The sequence below is a fragment of the Asterias rubens genome, chromosome 7, assembly GCF_902459465.1.
Source record: "Asterias rubens chromosome 7, eAstRub1.3, whole genome shotgun sequence".
In the NCBI taxonomy this organism is placed as follows: domain Eukaryota; kingdom Metazoa; phylum Echinodermata; class Asteroidea; order Forcipulatida; family Asteriidae; genus Asterias; species Asterias rubens.
This window is the reverse complement of record NC_047068.1, coordinates 10,345,440-10,368,664: the sequence shown is the minus strand read 5'-3', so window position 1 is coordinate 10,368,664 and position 23,225 is coordinate 10,345,440. Positions and strand designations below refer to the sequence as shown.

The 23,225-nt window shown below is 40.4% G+C and overlaps 1 protein-coding gene across 4 annotated transcripts in view; it reads left to right on the top strand.

Moving 5' to 3' along the window:
• The window catches only part of LOC117292478 (E3 ubiquitin-protein ligase TRAF7-like), a 126,452-nt gene that overhangs the window by 32,013 nt on the left and 71,214 nt on the right, over positions 1-23,225 (top strand). For 3 of the 4 annotated variants that reach the window (XM_033774532.1, XM_033774534.1, XM_033774533.1), the window contains 3 exons: positions 9,649-9,729; positions 20,354-20,449; positions 22,500-22,539. In XM_033774532.1, coding sequence (XP_033630423.1) covers positions 9,649-9,729; positions 20,354-20,449; positions 22,500-22,539 — 217 coding nt within the window. The remainder of the gene's footprint in view (positions 1-9,648; positions 9,730-20,353; positions 20,450-22,499; positions 22,540-23,225) is intronic. The other variant, XM_033774535.1, reaches the window with a different exon arrangement.

Here is a 23,225-nt window from a genome sequence, read left to right as displayed (position 1 = left end):
ATTATTATTTTTATTATTGGTTTGTTTTTCCCTGCAGCCTCTAGATACAATGTGTACAGTGTGCCAAAGTGCTCAATCAAACTGTCCGCATTATTTCGGCTTCTTGTTGAGTCCATTAATCCCTAAAGCTTGACCAGTCATCAACATGGCTTAACATTTCCCAACCCAAAATCCCTGGCAAATCTTTAGGTGATAAGCACTATCAAAACACTTCCAGAAAAAAAAACTTGCACTGACACTGAACAACAGAGGGTGTCCTTCCTCGATGCTTCCAAGAACTTTTCACAAATACCAATGGATCAAACTTGATCGCTAGCTAGACCAGCATGCACCTCATTCAACGCCTACATGTACAGCGCATGTATTGGCGATAAGGTCTATTGGATTTTATTTCATTTCATTTTCGTTTTTATTAAAAAATACCAAATAACAAGTCCAAAAACTACAAATACTCAGTTGATCAAAAAGTGAAATCAAAATTAAGTGATGTCAATTAGAATTAATTAAAGTCAAAACATGAGAACATAAGGGAACATAGGGTTGTTGGAACATAGGGGTGCTGAAACATATCGTTACAAGTCATGCAGGTTGTTAGAACATCGGGGATTTGGAACATCTAGAGGTGCTGGAACATAGGGGTATCGGAACATAGGGGTATCAGAGCATACATGTAGGGTTGTTGGAACATATGGGTGTTGAAACATAGGGGTATCTGAACATACATGTAGGGTTGTTGGAACATATGGGTGATGAAACATAGGGGTATCGGAACATACATGTAGGGCTGTTGGAACATATGGGTGTTGAAACATAGGGGTATCAGAACATACATGTAGGGCTGTTGGAACATATGGGTGTTGAAACATAGGGGTATCGGAACATACATGTAGGGCTGTTGGAACATATGGGTGTTGAAACATAGGGGTATCTGAACATACATGTAGGGCTGTTGGAACATATGGGTGTTGAAACATAGGGGTATCAGAGCATACATGTAGGGTTATTGGAACATATGGGTGTTGAAACATATGGGTATCGGAACATACATGTAGGGTTGTTGGAACATATGGGTGATGAAACATAGGGGTATCGGAGCATACATGTAGGGTTGTTGGAACATATGGGTGTTGAAACATATGGGTATCGGAACATACATGTAGGGTTGTTGGAACATATGGGTGTTGAAACATAGGGGTATCGGAACATACATGTAGGGTTGTTGGAACATATGGGTGTTGAAACATAGGGGTATCTGAACATACATGTAGGGTTGTTGGAACATATGGGTGTTGAAACATAGGGGTATCAGAGCATACATGTAGGGTTGTTGGAACATATGGGTGTTGAAACATAGGGGTATCAGAGCATACATGTAGGGTTGTTGGAACATATGGGTGTTGAAACATAGGGGTATCGGAACATACATGTAGGGCTGTTGGAACATATGGGTGTTGAAACATAGGGGTATCAGAACATACATGTAGGGTTGTTGGAACATATGGGTGTTGAAACATAGGGGTATCAGAGCATACATGTAGGGTTATTGGAACATATGGGTGTTGAAACATAGGGGTATCAGAACATACATGTAGGGCTGTTGGAACATATGGGTGTTGAAACATAGGGGTATCAGAACATACATGTAGGGTTGTTGGAACATATGGGTGTTGAAACATAGGGGTATCAGAACATACATGTAGGGCTGTTGGAACATATGGGTGTTGAAACATAGGGGTATCGGAACATACAGGTAGGGCTGTTGGAACATATGGGTGTTGAAACATATGGGTATCGGAACATACATGTAGGGTTGTTGGAACATATGGGTGATGAAACATATGGGTATCAGAACATACATGTAGGGTTGTTGGAACATATGGGTGTTGAAACATAGGGGTATCGGAACATACATGTAGGGTTGTTGGAACATATGGGTGTTGAAACATAGGGGAATCGGAATATACATGTAGGGTTGTTGGAACATATGGGTGTTGAAACATAGGGGTATCAGAGCATACATGTAGGGTTGTTGGAACATATGGGTGTTGAAACATATGGGTATCGGAACATACATGTAGGGTTGTTGGAACATATGGGTGTTGAAACATATGGGTATCAGAACATACATGTAGGGTTGTTGGAACATATGGGTGTTGAAACATATGGGTATCGGAACATACAGGTAGGGCTGTTGGAACATATGGGTGTTGAAACATATGGGTATCAGAACATACATGTAGGGTTGTTGGAACATATGGGTGTTGAAACATAGGGGTATCGGAACATACATGTAGGGTTGTTGGAACATATGGGTGTTGAAACATAGGGGAATCGGAACATACATGTAGGGTTGTTGGAACATATGGGTGTTGAAACATAGGGGTATCAGAGCATACATGTAGGGTTGTTGGAACATATGGGTGTTGAAACATATGGGTATCGGAACATACATGTAGGGTTGTTGGAACATATGGGTGTTGAAACATATGGGTATCAGAACATACATGTAGGGTTGTTGGAACATATGGGTGTTGAAACATAGGGGTATCAGAACATACATGTAGGGTTGTTGGAACATAGGGGTGTTGAAACATAGGGGTATCGGAACATACAGGTAGGGCTGTTGGAACATATGGGTGTTGAAACATAGGGGTATCAGAACATACATGTAGGGTTGTTGGAACATATGGGTGTTGAAACATAGGGGTATCGGAACATACAGGTAGGGCTGTTGGAACATATGGGTGTTGAAACATAGGGGTATCAGAACATACATGTAGGGTTGTTGGAACATACGGGTGATGAAACATAGGGGTATCGGAACATACATGTAGGGTTGTTGGAACATATGGGTGTTGAAACATATGGGTATCGGAACATACATGTAGGGTTGTTGGAACATATGGGTGTTGAAACATAGGGGTATCGGAACATACAGGTAGGGTTGTTGGAACATATGGGTGTTGAAACATAGGGGTATCAGAGCATACATGTAGGGTTGTTGGAACATATGGGTGTTGAAACATAGGGGAATCGAAACATACATGTAGGGTTGTTGGAACATATGGGTGATGAAACATAGGGGTATCGGAACATACATGTAGGGTTGTTGGAACATATGGGTGTTGAAACATAGGGGTATCGAAACATACATGTAGGGTTGTTGGAACATATGGGTGTTGAAACATAGGGGTATCGGAACATACATGTAGGGTTGTTGGAACATATGGGTGTTGAAACATAGGGGTATCGGAACATACATGTAGGGTTGTTGGAACATATGGGTGTTGAAACATAGGGGTATCGGAACATACATGTAGGGTTGTTGGAACATATGGGTGTTGAAACATAGGGGTATCAGAGCATACATGTAGGGTTGTTGGAACATATGGGTGTTGAAACATAGGGGTATCAGAGCATACATGTAGGGTTGTTGGAACATATGGGTGTTGAAACATAGGGGTATCGGAACATACATGTAGGGCTGTTGGAACATATGGGTGTTGAAACATAGGGGTATCGGAACATACAGGTAGGGCTGTTGGAACATATGGGTGTTGAAACATATGGGTATCGGAACATACATGTAGGGTTGTTGGAACATAGGGGTGTTGAAACATAGGGGTATCGGAACATACATGTAGGGTTGTTGGAACATATGGGTGTTGAAACATAGGGGAATCGGAACATACATGTAGGGTTGTTGGAACATATGGGTGTTGAAACATATGGGTATCAGAACATACATGTAGGGTTGTTGGAACATATGGGTGTTGAAACATAGGGGTATCAGAACATACATGTAGGGTTGTTGGAACATAGGGGTGTTGAAACATAGGGGTATCGGAACATACAGGTAGGGCTGTTGGAACATATGGGTGTTGAAACATAGGGGTATCAGAACATACATGTAGGGTTGTTGGAACATATGGGTGTTGAAACATAGGGGTATCGGAACATACAGGTAGGGCTGTTGGAACATATGGGTGTTGAAACATAGGGGTATCAGAACATACATGTAGGGTTGTTGGAACATACGGGTGATGAAACATAGGGGTATCGGAACATACATGTAGGGTTGTTGGAACATATGGGTGTTGAAACATATGGGTATCGGAACATACATGTAGGGTTGTTGGAACATATGGGTGTTGAAACATAGGGGTATCGGAACATACAGGTAGGGTTGTTGGAACATATGGGTGTTGAAACATAGGGGTATCAGAGCATACATGTAGGGTTGTTGGAACATATGGGTGTTGAAACATAGGGGAATCGAAACATACATGTAGGGTTGTTGGAACATATGGGTGATGAAACATAGGGGTATCGGAACATACATGTAGGGTTGTTGGAACATATGGGTGTTGAAACATAGGGGTATCGAAACATACATGTAGGGTTGTTGGAACATATGGGTGTTGAAACATAGGGGTATCGGAACATACATGTAGGGTTGTTGGAACATATGGGTGTTGAAACATAGGGGTATCGGAACATACATGTAGGGTTGTTGGAACATATGGGTGTTGAAACATAGGGGTATCGGAACATACATGTAGGGTTGTTGGAACATATGGGTGTTGAAACATAGGGGTATCGGAACATACATGTAGGGTTGTTGGAACATAGGGGTGTTGAAACATAGGGGTATCGGAACATACATGTAGGGCTGTTGGAACATATGGGTGTTGAAACATGGGGGTATCGGAACATACATGTAGGGTTGTTGGAACATATGGGTGTTGAAACATAGGGGTATCAGAGCATACATGTAGGGTTGTTGGAACATATGGGTGTTGAAACATAGGGGTATCGGAACATACATGTAGGGTTGTTGGAACATATGGGTGTTGAAACATAGGGGTATCAGAGCATACATGTAGGGTTGTTGGAACATATGGGTGTTGAAACATAGGGGTATCGGAACATACATGTAGGGTTGTTGGAACATATGGGTGTTGAAACATAGGGGTATCGGAACATACATGTAGGGTTGTTGGAACATAGGGGTGTTGAAACATGGGGGTATCGGAACATACATGTAGGGTTGTTGGAACATATGGGTGATGAAACATAGGGGTATCGGAACATACATGTAGGGTTGTTGGAACATATGGGTGTTGAAACATAGGGGAATCGAAACATACAGGTAGGGTTGTTGGAACATATGGGTAATGAAACATAGGGGTATCGGAACATACATGTAGGGTTGTTGGAACATATGGGTGTTGAAACATAGGGGAATCGAAACATACATGTAGGGTTGTTGGAACATATGGGTAATGAAACATAGGGGTATCGGAACATACAGGTAGGGTTGTTGGAACATATGGGTGTTGAAACATAGGAAAACCGGAACATACATTGTACATGTAGGGTTGTTGGAACATATGGGTGATGAAACATAGGGGAATCGAAACATACATGTAGGGTTGTTGGAACATATGGGTGTTGAAACATAGGGGTATCGAAACATACATGTAGGGTTGTTGGAACATATGGGTGTTGAAACATAGGGGTATCGGAACATACATGTAGGGCTGTTGGAACATATGGGTGTTGAAACATAGGGGTATCGGAACATACATGTAGGGTTGTTGGAACATATGGGTGTTGAAACATAGGGGTATCAGAGCATACATGTAGGGTTGTTGGAACATATGGGTGTTGAAACATAGGGGTATCGGAACATACATGTAGGGTTGTTGGAACATATGGGTGTTGAAACATAGGGGTATCGAAACATACATGTAGGGTTGTTGGAACATATGGGTGTTGAAACATAGGGGTATCGGAACATACATGTAGGGTTGTTGGAACATATGGGTGTTGAAACATAGGGGTATCGGAACATACATGTAGGGTTGTTGGAACATATGGGTGTTGAAACATAGGGGTATCGGAACATACATGTAGGGTTGTTGGAACATATGGGTGTTGAAACATAGGGGTATCGGAACATACATGTAGGGTTGTTGGAACATAGGGGTGTTGAAACATAGGGGTATCGGAACATACATGTAGGGCTGTTGGAACATATGGGTGTTGAAACATGGGGGTATCGGAACATACATGTAGGGTTGTTGGAACATATGGGTGTTGAAACATAGGGGTATCAGAGCATACATGTAGGGTTGTTGGAACATATGGGTGTTGAAACATAGGGGTATCGGAACATACATGTAGGGTTGTTGGAACATATGGGTGTTGAAACATAGGGGTATCGGAACATACATGTAGGGTTGTTGGAACATAGGGGTGTTGAAACATGGGGGTATCGGAACATACATGTAGGGTTGTTGGAACATATGGGTGATGAAACATAGGGGTATCGGAACATACATGTAGGGTTGTTGGAACATATGGGTGTTGAAACATAGGGGAATCGAAACATACAGGTAGGGTTGTTGGAACATATGGGTAATGAAACATAGGGGTATCGGAACATACATGTAGGGTTGTTGGAACATATGGGTGTTGAAACATAGGGGAATCGAAACATACATGTAGGGTTGTTGGAACATATGGGTAATGAAACATAGGGGTATCGGAACATACAGGTAGGGTTGTTGGAACATATGGGTGTTGAAACATAGGAAAACCGGAACATACATTGTACATGTAGGGTTGTTGGAACATATGGGTGATGAAACATAGGGGTATCGGAACATACATGTAGGGTTGTTGGAACATATGGGTGTTGAAACATAGGGGTATCGGAACATACATGTAGGGTTGTTGGAACATATGGGTAATGAAACATAGGGGTATCGGAACATACATGTAGGGTTGTTGGAACATAGGGGTGTTGAAACATAGGGGTATCAGAACATACATGTAGGGTTGTTGGAACATATGGGTGTTGAAACATAGGGGTATCGGAACATACATGTAGGGTTGTTGGAACATATGGGTGTTGAAACATAGGGGTATCGGAACATACATGTAGGGTTGTTGGAACATATGGGTGTTGAAACATAGGGGTATCGGAACATACATGTAGGGTTGTTGGAACATATGGGTAATGAAACATAGGGGTATCAGAACATACATGTAGGGTTGTTGGAACATATGGGTGTTGAAACATAGGGGTATCGGAACATACATGTAGGGTTGTTGGAACATATGGGTGTTGAAACATAGGGGTATCGGAACATACATGTAGGGTTGTTGGAACATAGGGGTGTTGAAACATAGGGGTATCGGAACATACATGTAGGGTTGTTGGAACATACGGGTGATGAAACATAGGGGTATCGGAACATACATGTAGGGTTGTTGGAACATATGGGTGTTGAAACATAGAGGTATCGGAACATACAGGTAGGGTTGTTGGAACATACGGGTGATGAAACATAGGGGTATCGGAACATACATGTAGGGTTGTTGGAACATAGGGGTGTTGAAACATAGGGGTATCGGAACATCGAAATGTTGAGAAACACGGGTTATAGGAACTTACATGTAGTGGTGTTGAAACTTGCAATACATGTTCGATAGGCCCCCCTTGAAACTAGTGGCATTTTTCTCTAGTTTCAGTTTCTACATATTCTATTATGTACAACTAAAGTACAAATCAGTTTTTATACTTGAAGTTTGGCAGGAAAAATAAAACCCACACACAAAAAAACTGGGCACTCACTCTTATCATTTAGATGGAGTATGTAAATAGTCATGGGAAACACAACATCCTGCCTACTGAATACTTTTATAATGTGGTTGGGTAGAAATAGCACTATTTGCTCATTCTGTAGTAAGATTTAAAGCTGAGTTGATGAGAAGTTCATGACAGGCGGGCAGTTTGAATGATGGGGGGAAAAACTAAATCTATCTTTGTGGCAAAGGTTTGAAACTCCATTGACTTTTGGTGGATCAGAAATTGCTATTTATATGATTCCTAACCATTTGGTGCACAAATGGATTTTTTTTTTTTTTTTTCAAATGTTCTCAAAATTTGTCAACCCACAGTTAAAATTCACATCAAACGAAAGCTCAACAGTCACTCTAAACAACCAAATGAGGGCGGTTTATATGGGTGTTCTGTAGTTTTTAAGTTATGACCGTTTATCAAAGTCCAATTTAACGTGTTTTTGGTGTCGCTAGCGACCACCATGTGCACCAAAAGGGCTAAAGGGCAGTCATAAATGAAATGTTATTCTTTGCTGTGCTATTTCAAGTATATAAGTCGGCCAAAAATAGTGGGCCGAGATTGATCACTTGTTATTCAGGGTGATGCCCCCCCCCCCCCAGATAGTAGGTATATTAAACACCTGCAGCAGGGTGAATAACGATGAATGACTCTCGGGGTGCAGACAACAGTATATACGACTGATTTCACATGCAAACTTGCCACAAAAAAAAACTGAAAACTTTGCTTGGACTGGTACTAGGATGTTTTTCAGATATTTTGTGCATACAACATTTGTACAATTGGAATAAGCCATTTCCAAGTTAGATTTTAATACAATGACTCGCTAGTAAATAATAATAGTGGCTCTTTATATAGCGCAAAATCCGTCACTCAGTGACACTCAATGCACTTTAACATACAGTATTTTCCTGCAAAGTATGTGGGACTACGTTTGAATTTACTGCCTAAATTTGAATTCTGTTGACTTTAGAGACAGTTGCTACGTCAAATGGTTTGGGGCACGCCTTTGCATATGATGAGCAAACCCTGGTACCATTGTGCCATACATATTCATTCAGAATTGTGTATGGGTGTTCACCGTCTCTTACGTAACTACGCAAAAGCTTGCCCCTAATCACGTGCAATAGCAACTCTATAGTCTTTGGGATTCTACTGTAGGGGGTACCTTGTGATCAAGAACATCATTGCACCAGACAATATTCAAACCAGTCTTGCTGTACAACTGGGCCCAATTTCATGGCTCTGCCTACCGTAAGCACAGAATCGGCGCTTATGGAAGCAGGGAATTCTGTGCTTACGGCAAGCGTATTTCACGGGTTAGCAGCGAATTTTGGCTTCTGCGCGTGTGTACTCCACGTTACTAGGCATTCAACGCTTACAAGGCTAGCGCAGAAATTCGGCGCTTGCACGTAAGCGGGGAATCGCGATCGTAAGCACAGAATTTGGCGGTAAGCAGAGCCATGAAATTGGGCCCTGTATAGTTGGTCAGAGGAAGTTTAGTCTCATTTGCCTTATTGAGATATGGTGGACACTATAGGAGTACACAGTGGGGTTTGGGTGTACAGTATAACCATGGTATAACAGACAAATTTACCCAAACCTTACAGTGTCATAGTATTGTGTCCACCATATCTCAAGATGGCTTATGGTGTGACACTTAATGGCTTACCTTGGGTTGTGTTACTAAAAACACATCAACCTTATGCACATGATGTCATATCATTAGGTCTCCCCCCCCCCCCATCTAGAGGTAAAAAGGCGGGCGTTCATGAGCCAAACCTTTGCACTGTGCATACAAATCTGTGCATTTTATTGTAACGTCATCAATTTTACCTCTAAGATGTTGGCTGGATGATGTCAATGCATAGGGTCTATTGCCGACTGTTGTCTCATCTTTGATCTTATAAATCATCTTGCCATCTCATTCTCATTTTGCATCCTCCCTTTTATCACCCGCTGCCTCCCGCTCTCTCTCTCTCTTTCCTCATCATTAGCCACGCCCAAAACTAACCACCAAGCACCGGTACAGTGATCTCAACCGATCCAAGAGCGTGGACAGCTCTGAGGGTAGCGAGGTAGGATGACTGTGCTATGTGTCTTGGATATTAATCTCTTATTTTAGACATTCTCATCAGGGCTCATATTTCATGGCTCTGCTTACCGCCGAATTATGCGTTTAGGATCATTATTCTACGCTTACTGTGCAAGTGCCAAATTTATGTGGTAGTTGTGTAAGTGAAGAATGCCTTTAGTAAAAGCCCGGTTCATACATGTTTTTCCTGCGAATATGAATGCGATATGAATGTTGACGTTTATTTACGAATAATTCGTGTCTATTGACTTGTGCTCAACTCCTGGGTAACATTCGCTGCGAAAACAGCCCTGTGACGTCAAAGTTCGTATTGCATTTAGTATTCACAGGAAGGCTGAACTGGGGTTAGCAAGGAGCACGCATGCGCACCAGCAAAACTTTCCTACTAACCTGTGAAATAGCCTGATGTAAGCGCGGAAGTCTCTGCTACCGTTAGCGCTGCTTTATTTGCTTACGGTAATCAGAGCCATGAGATTGGGATCCGAAGGGAAAATTTTATAAGGCTGTTCAGCACAACAGAACTGCTTAGCACAGAAAAGTAATGCTGCTAAACAGAAACGGGGTACACCAGTCAAATAATACCATGTGTTGCTTGTAACTGGCTCCATTTGCTAAATTTTGCTCTGCGGGAAACATTTGCTAACTACCATTTGCTGATTAGCAGCTTCATGAAATTCAACCTGGTACATTTAGATATTGCTCAGCACATAATATTTTTAATTGGCAGAAACTCACCTCGCAGCCACTATGGGTGCGTTCGATAAAGCTCCCCTGGGTCGACCCTGGTATGTTCGAATAGCTTTGACGTCATTCCAGGGGCTCACCCGGGTCAGCCCCCAGTGCCCTGCTTGTGGATTGGGTCACTTGGGGCGCGCCCGAGGTGCATTACATCACCAAGAGAGGGCGAGTGATCGTTGGATTAGCTCTTGTCAGGGGCTCACCCAAATGAGCACCGCAGGGTCGACCCCGGGAAACATGTAATTGAACGCACCCAATGTCATACCATGTAGTTTGGACTGGCTGCTACACATATTTCTTAGTAAAATTTCTTAGGTGATGCTCTAAGGTTTGTTTGTTGGTTTGTTTGTTTGTTGGGGTTTTTGTTTGTTTGTTTGTTGTTGATGTTTTGATTTTTTGGGGGTAAGGGTGCTGAGATAACTTTGGGGTGAGAGATGTACAGATGTAGAGAGATGTATTATGTACATCAGTGTATGTAGCTAAACTAGCTGTTTATGTCAAGCCACAGCTTCTTTTCAGAGTACAGTGTTTACATGGTACAGAGATGTAGGTATGTAGATCAGTAATTGTATCTAAACTAGCTGTTTACGCTTAGCTACGTCTTCTCGACAGAGTAAAGCATTTGCTTGATACAGATATGCATGTACAATGTACTTAAATCAGTGTGAGCTAAACTAGCTGTTTACGTTAAGCCACGGGGAAGCTAAGCGAACAGAGTACAGTGTTTGCATGATACAGCAGTGTTTGTAGCTAAACTAGCTGTTTACGTTAAGCCACGGGGAAGCTAATCGAATAGAATATAGTGTTTGCATGATACAGCAGTGTATGTAGGTAAACTAGCTGTTTACGTTAAGCCACAACTTCTTGACAGAGTACAGTGTGTATGTGCAGAGATACGAATCTGTCTGTCAGCGTACATTTGTAGCTGCACTAGCTGTGCCACTGCTTCTTTAATAGAGTCAAGGAATCGTTGGCTAAAGGAAGGAGCACTAGTTGGCTTTAAAGTAGTCTTGGTGCAAGACGTTGTTATTCACTATCACTCAACTATCGTGATCCCCGCTCCACTTCTTCCTCACCGCGCACATTCTGACATTACTATCAAACGTTAGTGGGCGCTGTTGAAAAGCTTCCAGATCACCACCACACACCACTTCTTGCTGGTGGGATCGCGGCTTTTAGAAACGCCCTCTATCGGTGGAATAGTTGCGACGTATGTAGCATTGAGTGTATGGGGCCTAGGGTATTACCATAGGGGTTGACCAAAACGTCTAGCACCAAGACTAGCTTTAAAGTCAAACCTGCCATGGTAAATAAGCAGCTATTGATGTCTAGCGTGGCTGGATTCCATTGGTAACGGCCTTGGCAGTCCATTGGGAGCTAATTCACTTATCTCATAGGAAATTGCTCCTTGGTTCCTAATTGTTGAGTTCCCAAGGGATTTAAGAATGTTTTCCTTTTCCTTCAAAGCCATGTTTAAGCAAAGCCGGAAGAGAGAATGTGTGACATAAATAATGTTTTTTGGCAGGAATTGGATAGATGAGTTTGCATTTTTGTTTGCTCCGCAAACTGTAGTGTTTGTTATTGAACCTTGTTGTGCATGGTTCATGGGATGTTGTTGTGTTGAGTTCTGTAAGTAGACATGATAGATCTATCAGTGCAAATGATGAGCTGTTTATAGCCACTTCATCAAGTCTATTTCACACCAGGGCCCAATTTCATAGCACTGCTTAACGGTAAGCAAATTTGCGTGCTTACTGTAGCAGAAAAATTTGCTTAAGCCTTAGCGTATTTCACAGGTTAGCAGAAAAATTGGGCGGCCATATTGCGTGTTTACCGCGGATTTGCATTGTGACGTCATTTATTTTCTTGCGTTAAGCACCGAAAGGTTAGCATGCCTTTTCGTGTGCTTACGGTTAGCAGCGCTATGAAATAGAAATTGCAAAGTAAGCACAAAATCGGCCGCTAAGCAGCGCTATGAAATTGGGCCCAGGCGTTGAACTGGCAACTAGCTCCAGGCTCCAACATGTCCAAGAAGGAAATTCATTCATATTTTCCAGAAAAAAAAAGAAAAAGGTTTTGGACATTGTTTTTTCTATGTGTCCAATGCAGACACCATACTCCCCTGTAGACCCACAAAAAACGAATGACAATTTCCATCTTTACCTAGTGTTTCTTGAAATTTTGTCATAGTCCAAAACATATTATTAATAAAGAACTAAGAAGACTCCAAACCACTGCCACTTGGTTTGTGCTGTTTCAGTTTGTTGTCTGAATTCTTGAATCTGCCAAATAGTTTTATATCAGAATTGGCGGCCATTTTGAAAAAATGGACCATGGCCAGCTGGCAAACTCAGAGATGGCACTATATCTAAAAATGTCATTTTTTGGTATAAAGTACATGTGTGCCAAGTTTCATGCTTTAAATGCAAAGTGCACAATACTGTTAAATTATAGCAATTATCCGCTGGACTAAAACGGTGTAGACCATGGGATGATCGCTAGAATTGTTCAAAACCGTAGCCCCCACTTTTGGACCACGCAATTTATGTACGTAGGTATGAAATAAAATACAGAAAATCCATTACTTGCTGTTGCTTGGAGAAAATCCTGCACCGAATCCCGAAAAAGAAACAATTACAGCGACAAAACGTGATCTAAAAATCCTCGGAAGCCTGCGATGTGGGTGACGTCATTCGAATCATTATCGTGTTTCGTTCCCACACTGTACCATTATAACATACAGAGTATTTCTTCAAACCCCTGAATAAAAGGATGTCGATTCACAGGCTCGTTCGACAAAACTACAAGTTATCACACAAGCGCGAGTGGAATACGAACAAAATAGTCATCTGCGTCCCACATCTAACTCGGCCGCGCGTGTGACAATAAAAATTTAACACACGCACATCGTAGCAACGAAAAACAAATGGCATTGTACTTGATGTTCAATCAATAAAAATCATGGGTTTTTGTTGTACTTGTAGGCCTAATTTTCATGCTAATCGGACAGAAAAGGGCAAAATTTACATCGTTCACATTAAACACTTGGAAAAGGTTCTTGCACTGCTGTGAACGATTGGGAAATAGTCCCAGTGTATACAGACGTTATCAAAAAATACTGTTTTTGACCTAAAATGACCCAAAAATTGGTCTGTTTACGAACTGTGCAGTTTTAGAGCTTAGCAACAACCAAATTCGGATTCAGTACCATTGAAAACCCTTGTGCGTCAAATTTTATGCGGTCCGGAGATGGGGACCACGAAACCCCCAAAGTAGGCCCCTTTTCAATACCCATCCCATGGTCTAGTTGGGCTGCCATTGCCTGCTGGCTACCCAAATTGCCATGCGCGTGCACCTACATCAACCCCCGTGCTCATTTTTTTAAAATTGTATATTTGTTTCTTGAAGATTGAAACTTACATGGTAGGACACTGTAGGACCTGGAAACTTTGGCAATGATACCAAGGCATTTTCTCCTTGGTAAAGGGCACCCTATGAGGAAATTCTAAAAGTTTATATACTCAGCGCCTTGAGTACCTTGTTTGGTAGGTATGCGCTATATAAGACTTCGATATTATTATTATTATTTTAAGGGCACCAATGCAATGACCAGGGGGCATTGAGGCGATCGCCTTTGTTGCCTCAGTGAAGCATCAGGCCTGCCATGTTAATAGCGCACAGTTTAGCCATGTCATGCTGGGCTTGAACTTTCTGCTCACACAGCAACTAATTTAAAGAAAATGATGTATTAATACCAAGCAGGTGATGGCAAATTTGTTAGTCTTCTCGAGAATCCCTCAGATTTGCGGTTTGCGCTAAGCGGAAAAAAGTGGGTAAAGGATCGGAAGCCATTTAATGACCTGGAATGCGGCTAATTATATTAAACACCTGATTAGTCGACTTGGATTATCTACGTACACAGATAATTACTGTAAAATTAAACTTCTGGCAAATATTTTTTTCGGCACGACAATTTTTAAAGTGTTTGTTTTCCTTTCTGTAGAGGAAAATGGCAATTTTCAGATTAAAAAGGAAATTATTAATCAAAACATAGTCGAGATATCATATGAATTCCTCTTAAAAGTTCAGGTTGATTTTACCCATGAATTTGCTGCTGTTACCTAGTGTGGCCGGTTTAATGACTTTTTTATCGTGGAAGACTTGAGTGGGGATCTGGAAGGTGGAAGTCTAATTTAAATGTACTTGATAACAAGTCCAGTTCCTGAACCCTGTCTCAGATACTATACAGAGAATGTGGGTCAAACGGTTAGTTTTAGGACAAAGTTGAGATAAAGTTTGGTATTTCTTTTTGGCCTTTCCATCCAGCGAAATTTGTGTTACCGATTTTCGCAGAGGTCTCTCAGCTATACCAGTTGATGTTTCATTTTAGTGTGAACATGGGGATTTAGTGTAGAGTTTAAGGTTTTAAAAATAAAAAAATTGAACACTTAAATCAAATTAGTCTTGCAGCCGGAGAATAATGAAGGACGTGCTCAAATGTAAGGCGTGTTACCACGGAATCTCCCCTTACTGTTCTTTGGTCCAACTATTCAACTGTTTTTTTTTTGTCTATACAAAAGCATTCTTTGGTTACAGCAAATGAGTAACGCTTTTTGGGGGGTCTGTGGCAAACTGTTCTTTGGTTTTTAGCAAACTATTAACTGTCCTTTGGTCTATAGCAAACTAGTACATCGTTCTTTGGTCTATATAAAACTATTCTTTGGTTACAGCAAACGAGTAAAGCATTTTTGGGGGTCTTTGGCAAACTGTTCTTTGGTTTTTAGCAAACTATTAACTGTCCTTTGGTCTATAGCAAACGATTACATCGTTCTTTGGTCTATATAAAACTATTCTTTGGTTACAGCAAACGAGTAAAGCATTTTTGGGGGTCTGTGGCAAACTGTTCTTTGCTTTTAGCAAACTACAATGTATTAAATATTCTTTGGTAACAGCAAATTAGTAAAGCGTTTTTTTTTTTGGTCTGGCAAATTGATCTTTGTAGCAAACTATTAACTATTCTTTACTGTTCTTTATCCCCGATGCAAATTTAACATCTATTATGTCGTTGCGGTACCCGCTGCCAAAACATAGGATTCGAACTGCCTCTAGCTACCGGGCAACCTCGGTAGTCTAGTTGGTAAGACACTGCTCTAGAATTGCAAGGGTTGTGGGTTCGAATCCCACCCGAGTAACATGCCTGTGATATTTTTTTTTACAGGACTCGGGGGAAGTACCGAGTATACAGTGCTAACACACATCTGTGTATGGGTAAAAACAAAAATTAATAAACTATTAACTGTTCTTTGGTCTATAGCAAACTAGTAAAAAATGATCAGGTCTTCAGCAAACTAGTAAAATGTTCTTTGGTCTTTGCAGTAATTGTATGGAAGTCACTCAATTAATGGGTTTGCATGCCCTTGCATTATTGAATTGGGAAGATCAATTTGCTCCGTTATGTCCCCTAACTCATATACTTAATGACATTGTGGTTACTACTGAATTCCCTGTGCCAAACCACGTATGGGAAACAGTTTCCATTTCAAAAGAAAATGCATTGAAAAAGTGAAATTTTTGGTTAAATTCATTCAAACTGTCTATGTTACAATGAGCATATACATGTAGTTATCCAGGGGTGAATTTCACAAAGAGTTCAGACTTGTCTTATTTTGAGTTACATGTAGGATGAGTTACTTGTCCTAACTTAGGACTTGCCTTAAGTTTGTAATATCTCCTAGTACGAGTAGGACTAGTTAGTACTAGTAGGACTAGTACTAACTCTTTGTGAAATCGACACAAGCAGGGGTTTTGTGGGTTTTGCTGTTGTTGTACTTGTACATTGTCTTCAATCAAATTCTTATTCCCATTGTGATAATAACTAGTTCAACTTCCATAAAAAAACAACTTTCCCATTTCATATGTTAATTTTTTAAAACTTTTTTGTTCTTAATTTTTTTTGGTGGTTGTTTTTCAAGGACATTGTCTTCAATCTAATTCATATTTCTCATTGTGATTAAACATAAACATGGCGGTACAAAAAAAGTTCAATACAAATTTTTCTAGACTTCATTTCTGACTGCCACACTTTTCCCTGGTGTGGTCTTACTGTGGTGCCCTTTTAAGACCCAGAAATATGGGTCGGGTTTGGATATTTTAGCTTCTCAAAGCATGAAGTCAACTGGTTATTGTCCACCATCATGACTCAGTTCCATCAAGCTGTGTAGCAGAAGTACTGCTTCACAGATGTCTTTGCTAAGCAAAGATTGAGTGTGGCACCAGCCTCAACAATGCAGACTTAATGTACTTTTGGCTGGTAAGCAATACTTTTTTGTTGAAGCAACTTTTTGAGCTTACAGTCTTTATGATTGAAATAGGGTACTGAATAAAGTCAGACAACTTCCCGCTAAAATCTGCAAAGTGATTTCAGCCTCAATCTCGGGTTCAGCCAAAACGAAGTGTCAAGGTGTCGATTTCACAAAGAGTCGCGACTAGTCCTGGGAGATATTAAAAGCTTAAGGCTAGTCCTCAGTTTAAAGGTAACTCATCCTAACTCAAGATAAAACTAGTCTTAACTCTTTGTGCAATCCACCCATGATTACAGACCACAAGGCTGGGTGCAAGGTTGCCTCCAGGCAAAATATGATGCAAATCAAATTACACGAATCAAGGAAGGAACTTTAACATGCAGAAACGGCCTGAGTCCTGCCTATTAATGTTCCCCCGGTAATTTGAACCACACATATATTGGTGACAAGTGCGGAAAATTGAATATATATCAGTGGCCTTCACCTTTGACCTTCATGTTGCATGCAAAGAGTCAAAGGGTCTGGGTACTTTTTGTCGGACAAAACGTAATGTTCACCGATTTACATTAAACTGACATGGTTTGAAGATAATGGTGGTAGAAAGCTTCCCTTAAAAATCACTTTCTGAGGTGCTGAGGACCTTTGTTGTTTTTGAGATATGAGTAAAACAAATCATAAAAAATATTTTTTTATTAGTAAAATCTTATTTTCATGACATTAAACTAATATATTAATTTTGACAAGATAAAAGCTCTGCAAGCATGTACATATTCCAGGAATTGTATTTATTTTACAACTGAAACAGATAAACACTGTCACACTTGTCACAAGAAGTTGTGTGCTTTCAGACGCTTGATTTCGAGATCTCAAATTCTAAATCTGAGGTCTCGAAATCAAATTCGCGGAATTTTCTTTTTTCTTGAAAACTACAGAGGGAGCCGTTTCTCACAATGTTTTATATTATCAACCTCTCCCGATAAGTCGTTACCTAGAAAGGTTTAATGCTAATAATTATTTTGAGTAATTACCAATAGTGTCCACTGCCATTGGACCCTTTCGGTTCAGAAAAAAAAATAAAAGTTCACAGATTTACAAATAACTTACAGGGTTTACAGAAGGCAATGGTGAAAGACTTCTCTTGAAATATTATTCCATGAAATGCTTTACTTTTTGAGAAAACAGCAAAACAATAGAAATTCTCGTTAACGAGAATTACAGATTTATTTTAAACACATGTCATGACACGGCCAAACGCGCGGAAACAAGGGTGGGTTTTTCCGTTGTTTTCTCCGGACTCCGATGACCGATTGAGCCTAAATTTTCACAGGTTTGTTATGCGATATAGAAGTTGTGATACACGAAGTGTGGGCCTTGGACAATAGTGTTTACCGAAAGGGTCCAATGGCTTTAAGAAACACAACCTCTTTTTGTTCACACCAGAAATATGTGACTCGCGTGTTTCCTGTTTTCTCAGTAACTAAACCTGATAGAATGAAACAACATTTAGCAATACTGACAGCAACAGTTACTCTATGCATCAGGCCGTTCTCAACATAAGCTGCATGTACTTTCTCTTAAGTTGATTCGGAAAAATTTATTACAACGCTTATCCGTTCAATGTAGGGTCGCAGACTCTGTACTGACATAATTGAGGAATAAAAAAACAATCCACCCATACTACAAAGTTGTGTATTTTATATGCACGCAAGTGTTAAAATAATGGTTAGCATAAAAACTTGCATGAACTTGTAATGGATAGTTGTTGATAGTTTAAAGCCTTGTGAGAAATGGCTTCCTCTGAAGTAATGTAGTAAAAGTGATAATTTCTCATCCAAGCGCAAGAAGTCTTTTATTAGGCATCTGAAAGCCCACAAATTTGTGCAGCAAGGGTGTTTTTTTCATTATTTTCTTGCAACTTTGATGACCAATTTAGTCCAAGTTGTTACAGATTTGTGCATTCAATACGTTGGGATACACCAAGTGACAATACTGGGCTGGGTTTCACAAATAGTTAAGACTAGTCTTAGAACTAGTTATGCATTTTTTAATATCGCCTCCTATCTCTTTGTGAAATCGACCCCAGTACCTTTAGAGCCCAGTTTAAACTTCCTGCTAATGTGAATACGAAGTACATGTAAGTTAGACATTACAAACATGATAAAGCTGTGTTTCTTTGAATGTTTCGCAAGAGTGGTCTCTTGTGAATTGTTCATTGTGAGTTTGTAACATCAAATTGGCATCACATTCACATTCACAGGAAGTATGAATCTGGATTAAAGGTTGTCATCATGCGATGATATGTACTAAACATTCCAAATCAATATCACAGTTTGGATGAAGAAGTCCTCACACTGCCAAAATGTAGCCAGGGTCCCTTGCTACAAAAATTACGAGCGTGGATTTTGTATTTGTTAATACCGTGTGTGACTGATTTTGTGAGCTTTCCCACTGCAAGGTTAAAAAACTAACAACCCTTGTGCGACATGAGAGTGATATGACGAATTGGTAATCCTGATCAACTTGATTGGACAAGATAGCACCAACAATAGCACGTGCTGTATGGGCATTTTCACCTTCATTCAATAAACAAGGATTCCTTTCACACAATGATGTAGCCCACTTCCTTGGTCAAAACTTCCGCTAGTGTAAGATTTTGTAGTAGGTCTGGACCTCTGTCAAAATGTAGCAATGTTGGACAAGATTTGACAAGGGACCCTGGACACTCCAAAAATTATTGTCCTTTCACACGAGGTGCATTTTGTAAAATCGTACAACCATGCTACAATTTAGCAAGGGACCCTTGCTAAATTCCTCTCGTGTGAAAGGGGCTAAAGGGGCATATGTGACACTTGAACTCCTTATTTTTTATAAGGAACTGCCACACTTGTGTATGCATTATTTATCACATACTTAGATATGTACATTTTGGGTTGAGAGTTGTGTATATAGCAAGACACTTACCCATTATTGCTGTGTCGTTCGGATGGGATGTAAAGCTATTGGTTCTGTGTGTTTTGTAATGTTTGTAAAAGAACCCAGTGGAGTGCGCTTATCGTAAACCATTACATGGGGTGGCACGGTTGGCGTGTGCGTAAAGTGCTCGCCTCTCACCAAGGTGACCCCAGTTCGATTCCCGGACGGGGCCATATATGTGAGTTGAGTTGTGCATTGGTTCTCTGCTGTGCCATGAGGGTTTTCCAGAACATATGGTTTTCCTCCCTCGGAAAAATTCAAACACTTTTGATCTTGGCTGTGCTCCGTGGTCATAATGGGTTGATGTGGCTGGCAGCCAAAGGCGCCCTTGCATGCCTGCTTCTCGAAACACGTAGCCGTGTCCTTCGCAATTCAGCTCTTAGCTGCGAGTAAGGATGATTAGCCCCCAAAATTATTATTATTACATGGGTGCTACAAAAGGTCTCATACTTCGATATGTAGCTCCACATATCTTGCAGGAAACAATACTGAGCGCTACGATACGCCCCTAGGGGTGCGATAAAGCGCTATATAAAAAATGTGTATTATTATTATTATTATTAACATTTAACGTTTTGCCTTGTTGTTTTGCAGCCGGAGGTGTTGGTGTTTACTGAGCCCCCTAATCGGAAGCTCTTCTGCATCCTATGCAAGAATGTCTTCAAGGACCCAGTCATCACGCAGTGTGGAGTAAGTTTCAACTCTCAAACGGCATACCTCATTTTTCAATGTTTTTGTTCTACTTTTGGGAAAGTTGTTTTAAGGAAGTTGTCTTTTAAACTGGCTATTAGGTTTTTTTTGTCTTTGGGGTTTTGTGGGTTTTGTTGTTGTTGTGCTTGTACATTGTCTTCAATCAAATTCTTATTCCCATTATGATAATAACTATGTCTTCCATAAAAAAACAACTTTCCCACTTCATATGTTTAATTTTTTTTACTTTTTTGTTCTTAATTTTTTTGGTTGTTGTTTTTCAAGGACATTGTCTTCAATCTAATTCATATTTCTCATTGTGATTAAACATAAACATGGCGGTACAAAAAAAGTTCAATACAAATTTTTCTAGACTTCATTTCTGACTGCCACACTTTTCCCTGGTGTGGTCTTACTGTGGTGCCCTTTTAAGACCCAGAAATATGGGTCGGGTTTGGATATTTTAAAAACTCTGGACGCATCTCGTGCGCCCTTGGCTCGAGGAAACGCCATCTTAGGTCGGAAGCCAACTACGTGTTGCGGTCCACGAGTAATATCCAACCTCCTAACTTGTAGATGGTGACATGCGATAGGGCGGAGGGGGGCCTACGCCCTTGGCAGTATTTCAGTTGGATGTCAGTGATACTCCCACAGATGTGTTCAGACACGAACCGTACAGTTAAATCTGCAAAGTCATATGGGAATTTTTACTTTGGAAATGTTAATACTTTGATGGCAAAGATGAATGGCAAGGCCACACGCTAAAGCAGGAAAGGGAAAATAATGAACTGATTTATTTCTGGGAGGTCCACACCTATTGTGGTCAAATGTGTGATCTGTACAACAGTTTATTTATATTTGTATTCACAAACCAAAATCAAAGAATCTATTACAAGATTCCCTGATTTTCACAAGGCTGCTTTAAAGGGTCTGGGTACTTTTTGTAGGACATAAAGCACAATGTCCACGATTTACATGTACATCAAACTCACACTGTTTGAAAAACAATGATGGTAGAAAGCTTCCCTTAAAATACACATCACTTGCTGAGGTGCTGAGTTTTTTGAGAAATGAGTAAAACAAGTTACAAAAAATAATGTTCGTAACGTAGGCAAAAGGCTTGAGGAGGAAGGTTTTCAATTTCAAGAAGAGGTCACACCCATAAAAGCGGAATCTGTCGTGGTCATAAAATAAAATCAAAATTTACTGCTGTTTTTGTGGAAGGCATGATGAGTAACAAGTTTTTTAGTCAGAGCGACTCCAACTGCCCATCCAGTTAGAACTGGCAGCTTCACTTGCGTGACACGCTTAACGAATCCAGTCTTAACCAGTATGAACCAGGCTTAACCAAGCTCAAGCAGGGTCAGTTAAAGGGGGTCGGTACTCTGCGATAAACATTAACGGAATAATCTTAGCAAGTTAACCTTCTATAAAACAGCCTTGACAATTTTTAAGCAGCTCTCTAGGAAGTTGGACGATCGACAAACTCATTGGGGCTACTATACTCAATATTTTGCCTTGATGCAGACATTTTAATATGCCTACTGTATGACCCCCCAGAAAATGTTGATTTGCTTTGCTTTTTGCAATTCCTCAACCTAATTACAGAATAAGTAATGTTTGGTTGGGTGACATTGTGAAGACAATGCCAGACCAGCCAAACTCTTCCCAACTTAGGGTTAATCTTAGGACGTAGGACGAGTTCAGTTCCATAATCATAGACGTTAGGACAGGTTGAACTCATTGTATATTAGGATGAGTTACTCGTCCTAACTCCAAGATAGGATTAATTGTAGCGTTTTGTGAAATCAGCTGCAGGTCTTTCCCAGGGTTTATATTAAAACAACACAAAAAAAACATCAAGGTACACAAAGCTTTCATTCATTTAAATCTTTTAATACCTTGATTTCCTGTCCCATCTTAGATGACTTACGTGCTTGCTGCCATTTCGTAAATCCTTTCCAAGGGTTCCATTCTATTTTTATCACCATTCTCATGTTCTGTTTTGTTTTCATGTCTTCTTCTTTTTCCCCTATGTGATTGGTTACAGCATACCTACTGTCGCGCATGCGTAACGTCCAGGCAGTATGGTAAGTCAACTATTTTTAGTCCGTATCTTTTTTTTCCCATCATTATTATTATTATTTTTTTTGCAAGTTTGCTGAAAAACAAGCCACTCAAGGTAAGGGGGCTACACGAGGAAAATTATTGAACATGGAAATAACTCAGGAGAGCTGGAGGCAGGAATTGATATTCCTCTTAAAGCAATCCAGATTGTAGGATGGGGGGAAACATCCACCAGGCAAGGAGTTCCAAAGAGATGCAGTACGTGGAATAAAGCTGTGATGGGGGGAAACATCCACCAGGCAAGGAGTTTCAAAGAGATGCAGTACGTGGAATAAAGCTGTTGGAATGGCTCTATGTTCTACATCTCAACAAATCAAGAGTCAGGAATTATTTGGTTTTACTTAGAACGAGCTGCCTCATTCTATCAGTGTTGTGTACAAACGGCAATGATAGTTCACTTTGTGATAGACATGTTAAAAATATGAATTTAGTTTGAAATATTTAAAATTAAAGTTAATTAGCGATTACAGGCCTGGAATCAAATTGAGGCCATTGGGGGCCCAGGGCCCAATTTCATAGAGCTGTTAAAAGCATAAAACATTGCTTAGCAGAACTTAGCAGGATACCAGTCACAAAATAAATGGTACATGTACATGTGACTTGGTACTAGCTACTTTTTTATGCTTTTAAGCATAAAAGCAGCTTAAAA